This window comes from Dermochelys coriacea, chromosome 2 (genome assembly GCF_009764565.3).
Source record: "Dermochelys coriacea isolate rDerCor1 chromosome 2, rDerCor1.pri.v4, whole genome shotgun sequence".
Lineage (NCBI taxonomy): Eukaryota > Metazoa > Chordata > Testudines > Dermochelyidae > Dermochelys > Dermochelys coriacea.
The window spans coordinates 50,282,934-50,293,162 of record NC_050069.1 but is presented as its reverse complement, the minus strand read 5'-3'; the positions used below and the strand labels follow the sequence as shown (position 1 = coordinate 50,293,162).

Below are 10,229 nucleotides of genomic sequence, written 5' to 3'. Positions count from 1 at the left end.
AGGTAAATAGTGGTGTCCCCCAGGGGTCCGTTCTGGGACCAGTCCTATTCAACATATTCATAAAGGATCTGGAAAAAGGGGTATACAGTGAGATGGCAAAATTTGCAGATGCTACAAAATGACTAAAGATAGTTAAGAGCCAGGCCGGATGCTGAGCACCGTCAGCTGCCACTAACCCCCTTGCAACACTGGACAACCAGCAAAACTCCTCTGTTAAAAAAGTCGCTATTAATAAACCACACAGATGGGAGCAGCAAAGTGTGGCTCCAGATCTGAACTCTTCCCAATCTTGGCCTTTCTCAGGTCCAGGGTCTGGGTTCAGGCCCATCGCCCATGAACGGGAACACAAACGAGCCCCTCGGGGGTTGGAAGCGCAGTCTTGGCTGTTGCTCCTCCAGTAATGTTACCTGCCCTAGGCGACTCCAGGTCCCCCAGCTGGCGGAAGGTGGGAATGACAAGCGGCGCCCGGCCGCCCCCGGGGGCTCAACCGGACTTTATCAGCCCCTGCGCATCTGGGCGCCGCCTGCCTCCCTCAGAGCGCCCTGTGCCTTGCTCGGGCCAGCCAGACGTCCCGCTCCTCTCGCCCGCAAGCAGGGACGTGGGTGGCCATGCTGCACTGGGGATACGACGAGCACAACGGTGAGTGGGGACAGCTCCTGCGGGGCGAGCCCCGGTGAGAGGAGCACGGCCCTGGCTCAGCAGCAGCCAGGGTGGCCCCAGAGTTTGCTCCAACTTTTCGCCCTCTCCAGCCCGCCGGGTGCAGGAGGCGGAGCGCGGGCGCTGGGAGCTGACGGGAGCGAGGCTGCGGTTGAGAGCCGGGGAGATTTGGCGCCCGAGCTGGGCTAGCAGCTCGAACAGCTCTTCCCCGCGGGGGCTGGTACTGCCCCACTAACGGTCCTTGGCTCCTTCGCTCTGCTGGTTCTTAGCAGCGACCTGAGCAAAGCGGGTGCGGCGCTAGGGAGCCCCCAGCAGGAGGCAACTCAACCTGGGAGAGTCTCTTTCACGCCAGATGAGTGAAGTGGACCCTGCCCATTTCCACAGAGGGGGCATCCTGGTGCCAGGCAGTGTCCACACTGCAGCAGAACCTTTGGGTCAAAGATATTCTATGATTCTATGATTCTATGATTAGGCTTTGAAGTGGGACGTAGGCAGGTTATTTTTTTCTTAGCACAGCCAAATAGTTCCCCATTAGAACATTTTTGCTCTTGGGAGACAAGGGTTTTATCCCCGGATAAGAACTATTGTCCTATTATCAAGCTCTGTAATAGCTGTTAGTGGAAATACACCAACCGGCTTTAATTAGAATAGTTTTTCATGCTAATGGCAACGTGTTTGCACTTGGAAGTATATATTTATCAGCTAAATGGTAAACAATTTAATAACTATTCTGTAAGAATTTGGTTCCCCCTCCTTTTATTTTTGCAGCATTAATTTTTGTTTTCTCCTGTTTAGCACTGCTAAGCGAGCGCTTGTAAAAGAAATGTTAGCTCCCCACAGCCTGTTTTTGCTTCTACATCTGTCTCTCAATCAGTCAATCAATCTATATTTGTAATGAGCGTGGTATCAAAGCACCAAAATTCCAAGAGCCAGAATCTGCCATCTTTTCTGGAGTTGAGCCATGCCTTACTCTCTGAATATCTCCACTAAAATCAATGGGACTACTTGTGGAGAAGGCATAGCAGAACATGGCCTTACATTATAAAAAGAAAAAACTACCTTGTACAGTGATTCAGTGACAGTAACTATTTCTTTCATATAAGAAGAGTTATCCAGATGATGCACTGCCAGACTGTGAGTGGCTGCTGGTTGTCAAAAGTAGATACAGGGACAGGGAAAATGTACTTGTGCTCTTAGAGGACTTGAAACTTGGAAAATGACTTTGGCAGCTGCTGTGTTTGTAAGACAGTTTAGCTGGATGGAGTATAACTCAAAGGAATATGCAGCAGGCTGAGCTGCATCTGTAGATAAATTACAGAACATTGAAAGTTGGAGAGCTGTGTTTTAGTGTACACTGTGATCCGTGAGAAAGTTGTATGGGTTAATAGCTAAGAAATATAATTGTTCCTACAAAATTATTCAAGCATATTCCTGTTAGAATGATGCTTGTTTAATTTGCATATGGACAGTCAACATCACCTGTATTTTTAAATGGTTGAGTTAATTGTAGCTATTGTATTAAGGAATTTCTTACTGACTTCAGCTAAATTCTGCTCTCCCAGTTACACAGATGTAAATCCCAAATACTTCCATTGAAGTCAGAGTTAATCTGGATTTACACCTTTGTAAGTAAGAGCAGAATTTGACCTATTTCTGCTCACCACTGGTGAGTGGGCAAGTGATTTTTTTCAGACATTTGCAGATTTCCCTCAATCTTCTCATTCTTTTTTGAACTCTCAGGATTATTTATTTGTTCTTAGTCTTGGGGGATAATTTTCCTCTCATCTATAATGGCAAATGACTTCAGTGGAGTTACTCTTGATTGACACAAGTGTAAGTGAAAGGAGAATTCAAGATTTTGTTTTCAGTGGGTTCATGAAGAGAGGCAACACTAATAAAATAAATAAAACTTAAAAAACTTGAAATTGTTCCATTGCTACACAGGTAGCCAAATGAGAAATGTAAACGTGTAGCTATATGGTGACTATGTCTTCTATAGATTGGGAATCAGGAGGAATAGCTATGCAAGTCTCTGCCTTCTTTCTCTACCTCTCTGTTTTCATTGTACTTGTGAGGATATATTTTTCAGAATGGTTGGGTGATGTTGAAATATGGCAATGCTGAAATAATTAGATTTGTTCTCTATTGTTATACATTATACTCTATCCTGTCCCTCTCCCCTCCCCAGATTGAATAATGTATGACAACACCTTCTTGATGGAGCACGAAATCTGAAAAACAAGGATTCTGGGCCCCACCTGCAGGTCCAGATAAGATACCCTCCCTCTCCTTCCTCTCCACCCTCTCAGTTTCTGGGAAAGGTGAGGGTGTTGGAATTTCTATCAGTTTTCTGTCCCTGGACGCTGTGGAGGCCCAATCTCTCATATCAGGCTCTGCTTGGTGACTGATAAACTTGAAACTCCACACACCCCTTAATCTCACCAATATTCTCTCTCTTTTCCCCCTTGAGAGCCCCCAGCTGTTGCTAGACAGGCAGATCTTCATCTTCAATCCATTCAGCCTCGGTGGAGGTGGTATCTACTCTCTACTCCCTACCCTCCCTTTTTTGTTCCTCATCTTTTTATGATTCTCCATTGCCTGTCTCTGCTCTTGCTCAGAGCTTTGCCAAGCAGCAGAAGTATGAAATGATGTGATTCTTGACACTTTCTCTGCTCTACATGATTCCCAGTATGTTCTATAAACTGACTAGTCTTAATTTCATTCTGCCAATGCAGTTGTGTCTTTCTGATTCTGCAGAGAGACAGCTTTAGTGCGTTTGCTGCTCTTCAAATAGCAGTGTGCTGCTCTTGGCAAAGTTGCTACTTGAAGAGCAGTAAAGATACTAAAGCTGACTCCCTGCAGATTCAGGGAGGTAAAACTGCAATGCTTTATATTCAGTTCACATTTTCAATGTTATCTTTGCAACCATACAGATGAAAGCTTTTTTTTTTTAATGAAAGTTTATGTCTGCACAAATTGATGATTTAGGTGCCACCTGCCAGAGAAAGCTTTCTGCTTTCTGCTTGTCACTGGTAAGAGAGCAAGTGAATTTTTTAAAGCATTACACTACATTTGTGTGTGTATGTTCCTGTGTATAAATAGATAGATATAGAGATACACTTTACTCATTGGTATGCTATATAGCTACAGATATACACTATTCACTGGTTCCAACTGGATGAAATGATCAATGCAGATTGTCCAATGCATTTATATCACCAATACTAAGTGTATTACTTTATCACCACACTAATCTTTGCTTTGTTCTTGTAAGTGCTCCTATTTCACATGATATAGGCATCTGATATTAATATAGGGAGGCACAGCGGTGACACTTTGAGAATTGGCCGCCATGTGGAATAGGGCTCAGTCCTATAAGATGCTTAGCACCTCCTATGAAGAGATGGGTGCTCTCAGCACTTGACAGGATTGGGCCCTTAATGACAAATGGGGAATGTTTACCTTTAGTATGCTATTTCTCTAATAAGGAATTTGAAAAATGCTTGTATGTGTATTGTGTATGACTGTAAAGAAATTATGAAGCTGTTGCAACTACTTTAGGATTAAAGTGTTTTTGTGGTCACTGATAAAAATGAAACTGTTGTGGATAAAGTAATAAGAGTGCTGGAGTTTCTCAGGGCATACCTCTGCCCCCATAGATAGATTAATTTCAGTGTCTTGTTTGAGAAGTACACACTGAACTCTGCATTTCCTGCATTTCTAACGATTATTTTATTTAGCACTAGCATTCTTGTGAAATAATATTTTCTTAGAGCACTGTGCTGTGCTAGTGACCTTAACTTCAATTTACGTTTTTTGTGTGGGATAAATCCATGCTATAGTTGCTCTTTATAAATAATCAAAGATGTAATCGAACAACAAACCAACAACCTTACTCCGTATAAAAGAGGCCAGTCCACAAACTGAATATCCTCAACTCAACTCCTGCAAAACACTAATTCTTGTCTACAAATATAAATCTACACCCTCACCTGAACCCTGCCCCCCCATGCATATGGTATCTCTGATAGTCAGATTCCAAGCTATTTACGGTTTTATAGGTGAAAGCCACTACTTTTAATGCCACCTGAGAATCAGCAGGCATCCAGAGAAGATTTTGGAGTACTGGTATCATGCACTCCTTATGACAAGCTGCCCTCTTCACGAGCATCAGTTTCCAAGTTGATACAGGATGTAGCCCTATGTGGAATGGATTGCAATAGCCTAATCTTGAAGTGACAAACACATGAGTGACGTATAGTGAGCTCTGCCTCCAAGATAAAGGAATGCAGTATTCAGATGGAGGGAAAAATATTTTGGTCACTGTTGCTATATGATCATTTAACCATCCCTGGGATTCTTAACAAAATACTTTCTGGGATCTCTCTGGCAGGGCTTGTCTACACTTACAGTGCTGCACTGGTGCAGCTGCGCTGCTGTGGCACTTAGAGAAGATGCTAGCTATGCCAACATGAGAGCTTCTCCCATTGCTGTAGTTAATCCACCTCCCCAAGGGGCAGTAGCTATGTCGATGGGAGAAGCCCACCTGTCGACATAGCGCTGTCTACACCGGGGATTAGGTCAGTATAACTGCGTCACTCGGGGTGCAGATTTTCCACACCCCTGAGCGACATAGTTATACCGACATAAGTTCCTTGTGTAGACCAAGCCCAAGCTTCAGAAAAGAATGAAATAACTGCAAGGCAGTCCCATCTACTTGCACTCAGGGCTGCATGGTTTTGAAGGTATCTGATAGATCCAGTAATATCATCATGGACACCTGCGATGAATTCCTGGCCCCAGTGAAGTCAATGGGAGTTTGACACTTACTTTAATAGAGACAGGATATCACCTCATATTTTTTACATTGGTAAGAGATCAGTGATCAATGCTAGTAGTGCAGTCCCATTACCGTAACAAGGTCTGAAGTCAGATTGATAAGAGTCAAGGAGATCTGAGTTCTCCTCGCGTATTCTGAGAATTGTCTCATTACAACCTTATCCATAATCTTAATCAAAAATAGAAAATTAGATACTCTACAATATCTGGCTAGACTGTCAGTGTCCAGTGATAGTTTCTTGAACCACTGTTACACATTTTTCCTTTAGAGCACTCAACATTTGGCCCTTCTTTAAGTATAGACAATCTCCACCAGCAAAGGATACGGTATTTTCCTGCTAACTTTCACCAGAAAGAAAAGGCATGAGTCCAAAGAATAGGTTTTGGAGCAAAGTTCTCTCAGTATAACCAGAAATGTAACAAAATAAATTAGTATATCAGTTACAGATTGCTTTGAGTTTCTGAGGCATGTGGGCATATTGTGAAAGTGTGTATCAACTTTCCTTTAAGGAAGTGCATTCAACATTAGAATGGGGGAAGCAAACAACATTTTCCTGGCTCAATGGAGGCATATAGGTCACAGATCAAATTCAGCAGTGATTAACAATTCATTAAATCCCATTGATTTTAAATAGGGTTGCAAAGAGTGTAGGTCAGCATTGAATTTGGCCATAATGTATATATTTCACCAATTAGAATGATTCAGTTTTAGCCAATCAGACACAATATCTGTGCTTGGTATGTGAACTATAATAACCAGTTATGTAACAGAGGTCCCAGAGTGGCAACAGTATCAGTTTAAATATATTGGTATATTGTAAACCATATGAATTTAACAAAATTGTATAAATAAGAAAAGTTAAAGACTAAAACATCTTGACCTTCTGGCCAGATTTACTGAAAAGCCAAAGTTTATGGTTGCTTTGTGTCACTAGAGTGGTGCAAAGCAGATGAAGTAAACAAGTGAATCTGACCCTCTTAATTTATGAAAAGTACGAAAGCAGATGCCTCATCTCTGTTACATATTTCTGTAATTTCTTTTTTAAACCAAAGTAAACTTTTGGGTGCACAACTAGCTAATGACTTATACTGTTCCATTTATTTTATGTACCAAAACAGTTTCCAACCAGAATTGCAGAATCAGGCCTTTTCATATATTCTGAAGCCTGAAGGGACCATTGTGACATCTAGTCAGGCCTCCTGCATAGTCCAAACCATAGGATTTATCTGAAATAATTACTTTTTGAACTACACTCTATGTTTTAGACAAGCATCCAATCTTGATTGCCAGTGATGGAGAGTCCACCACAATCTTTGGTGAGTTGTTCCAAAAACATATGCCTTATTTCCAATCTGCATTTGTAGAGCTTCAACTTTCAGCCATTGGATTTTGTTTTATATTTGTCTGCTAGATTAAAGAGCCAATTATGAAATTTCTGTTCCCCATAATGTACCTACAGATTGTGAACTAGTCACCTCTTAACCTTCTCTTTGTTAAGCTAAATAGATTGAGCCCCTGTCACTACAGGACACAGCTTTCCAATCTCTCAAACATTTTCATGGCTCTTCTCTGAACCCTCTCCAATTTATCAACATCGTTCTTGAATTGTGGACACCAGAACTGGACACAGTTTTCCAGTAGTGCTTGCACAGTGCCAAATACAGAGGTAAAATGACCTCCCTACACATACTTTTTCTGTCACAAGTCTAGAGAACCTAAAATTTTCTTTGTTACAATAATTCACAAGAAAATTCTCTCCCATTTAAGGATGAAGTAGTTGTCAATAAGAATTTCAAAATAAATTATTAATCTGGTTTTGTTGTGTTTTAGGCATTCGATTACAAAATATTTAGTGTTGGTTACAAATTGTTAACATTAGATTGGTAACATTAGGTTTTTTGGCTGTCAATTTATGACTTTAAAACAGTTGGGTTTGAAGTAAAAAGCTAAGATGACTTCTTGGTCTGCCATTTCAAGCTAGTAAGATGTGTTTTTGTAAATTCTGCTATTTAATTAATAGATTTTGAGTTTCCCTCTTAGTGACTAAAAATTACCCTCAGACAAATCCCAGACCGAAAGCCTCTACCTCTATGCTGCGTGCAGTCAGCCTTTTTTCTGACATGCAAATAATTGCTCTTCTCTGAGACCTATTCTGTGCATTTTCCCTCTGTTGTTTAGGAGAGCTGTACTCTCTTTATGAAAGTGATTAGGGGAGAAAGAGATTTCTAAGAGAACTGCTTTCCTAAAACTCATGTAAGCTTTCTGGGACACACTGAGGGCTTGTCTACACTGGCAAATAACAGTGCTGCAACTTTCTTGCTCAGGGTTGTGAAAAAACACCCCCCCTAAGTGCAACAAGTTGCTGTGCTGTAAAGCACCAGTGTAAACAGTGCCCCAGCGCTGGGACTACGCCCCTCATTGAGGTGGGTCGCTGTGCCGTGACCACACAAGGCACGTTAAAGTGCTTTAGTGTTGCCAGTGTAGACTAGCCCTGACATGATACATTGATGCTATTTTAGGGCCTGTGAGGTGCTGAATGCCAAACACTCCATTTAAAATCAATGTGTGTGAAAGGTACTCAACACCTCTCAGATTTAGGCCATTAGTTGAAAAGCACTGAATGTGCTAGGGAAAGATGGAGCTAAAATGGATGAGGACAGGGCATAACTAGTTTGAGTGATGAAGACAAGCAAGCCTGGTGTGAATGAAGCTGACATTTCAAGGTATTTAATAACATCCCCAGCATGCATTTAGTAGTGCAATAGTGGGCTAACATTGTGATACTGATACATTTCTAGTACTGAGGAGACAAATCAATTGCACTTTTATTAGAGGATAATGGCAGTGCCAACACAAGTTACCATGGGCTAGATTCTCATACTTCTTTACTCCTTGAGTAATCCCATTGATTTCAATGGGACTACTTGCACAGTGAGACACTACTCAGCATCTGATTTACCATTGCTTCTAATATTGTTCCTGCTTTTAGTTTATACCCTGAAATCTATGTAGCCAGATTCTGATATTCTTACTTATATTAAATACTAATGGGGCTACTCAAAAAACAAAATATCAGAATCTGGCCCTACATAGCTAACTCGTCACCAATATCTTTTGCTCAATACCAAGAATATCTCTTTTGTGTCACCTTAAAAGTGATAATCCTACACACAGTTTAGTATATCTCTTGTACTGTTGTTTCCTGATTGTCACAGATTTATAGCAAAATTCTCTATTTTGCTTGGCATTATTTTTTAACCTTGTATGAACAAAATAAAATGGAAATCCATTCATTCTTACAAAGGAAGCACAAATTATTGCTGTGACTATTATTATTCATATGGAAAGCCAGGGAATATGTAGACCAGCCAGCCAAGGATATTGAGACAAATCCGTAGAACTTGTTTAAATACATCAAAAGTCAGATGCCCATATCTGAGTCCACCAGATCAACAAGAGCTAGAAGAATCATTTAAAGCAGCATTTGTTTCCAGTCTGTAAGAGAAATAGTTTTGTTTTTTATTGGGATGTGTGAAGATGTTATTAAAGAAAAGACAAATCAAAAAGATGAGCTTGACATTTAGTTATGAATGCTGTGAGATCAATGGTTAGTTTTATTATACACAGGAACAAACTCCGCAGTCCAGACCCAGCTCCTGGGAACATACTGTCTCCTGCATGCATGAATCTGTCCCTACTGATAAACCGTTTTGTTGTCTTAATGGAATGTTGCTGTCATGGCAGGTTTTGATCACTGAAGGAAGGAGGGTGTTTCTAGTAGCTAGGTCCAGTCTTGAACAGAACCTTGATTGGGACAGAGATCTCATACTGAACTCTGTATTCAATAGGCAACCAGTGCAGAGAGCTTATCATAACCTGTGTTATTAAATAGATGGGCCGCTGCATTTTATACCAGCTGGAGCTTGTTCAGTGTGTGTGGATTTATTCCTATATGTAACTAATTTGGGAAGGATTATGTTTTTATCACTAAATGTCAGTAAATGTCACACACACACAAACTGATGAAAAAATATATTCATCCATAATAATTGAAATTTACAGTTAGGCAGTCAGAAAAATGCTGATTGTGAATTTATTTGATTTAAGGATGTTTATTTTGTAAATTTTTACATGTGATGTTGACCCCTTCCTCACCCCATAGTTTTATGCAACTGTGAAAATTTAAATGTATAAAAATGGAAAAAGCGTAAAAATAAACATTAATAGTATCCATCAAAATTATATAACATGAAATTCTGTCAAGCCTATGTATAACAAATTGTAATAATCAAAAGGTTATAAATGACTGGATTACTGTGCCCTAATTCTGAAAGTGACAGGATGGAATATAAACTTCTGGCCTTATTTGTTTGTGTGCGTTTTCCCTGCCCGTCCCCCTGGCTACCCCTCAATCTCTGTTTGGGTTTATGGTAGCACTGAGGAGTCCTAAAGGACCCCAAGCAACAGACTGACTTAAGAATTTTGAAAGCAGATGCCCTTAATAATGGGAGGAGGAGGAGGTCATAGAGGAAACAAGTTCTTCAAAATTATTTCCTCCTCCTAGTAGCATCACCTTAGTCTTGCCTGGATTCATTTTTAGCCATTTGCACTCCTTCCGTATGCGGATTTTGGCTAAACACTGAGAATTCCAAGAGAGGGTGCCGTTTCCATTTGTCATAAAGGAGATATAGAGTTAGGTGTCATCTGTATATTGTTGACACCTCCACTATTT

General features: G+C 40.8%; 1 protein-coding gene across 4 annotated transcripts in view; it reads left to right on the top strand.

Moving 5' to 3' along the window:
* Nucleotides 1-483: 483 nt before the first annotated feature.
* The window catches only part of LOC119852300 (carbonic anhydrase 13-like), a 33,118-nt gene continuing 23,372 nt past the window's right edge, over nt 484-10,229 (top strand). Inside the window, exons 1-2 of one of the 4 annotated variants that reach the window (XM_038393504.2) lie at nt 540-639; nt 6,763-6,813. In XM_038393504.2, the coding sequence (XP_038249432.1) occupies nt 609-639; nt 6,763-6,813 (82 nt within the window). In that variant the 5' untranslated portion in view covers nt 540-608. Of the gene's footprint in view, nt 640-6,762; nt 6,814-10,229 lie in introns of all 4 variants that reach the window. The other 3 variants (XM_043507654.1, XM_038393507.2, XM_043507656.1) reach the window with 3 other exon arrangements.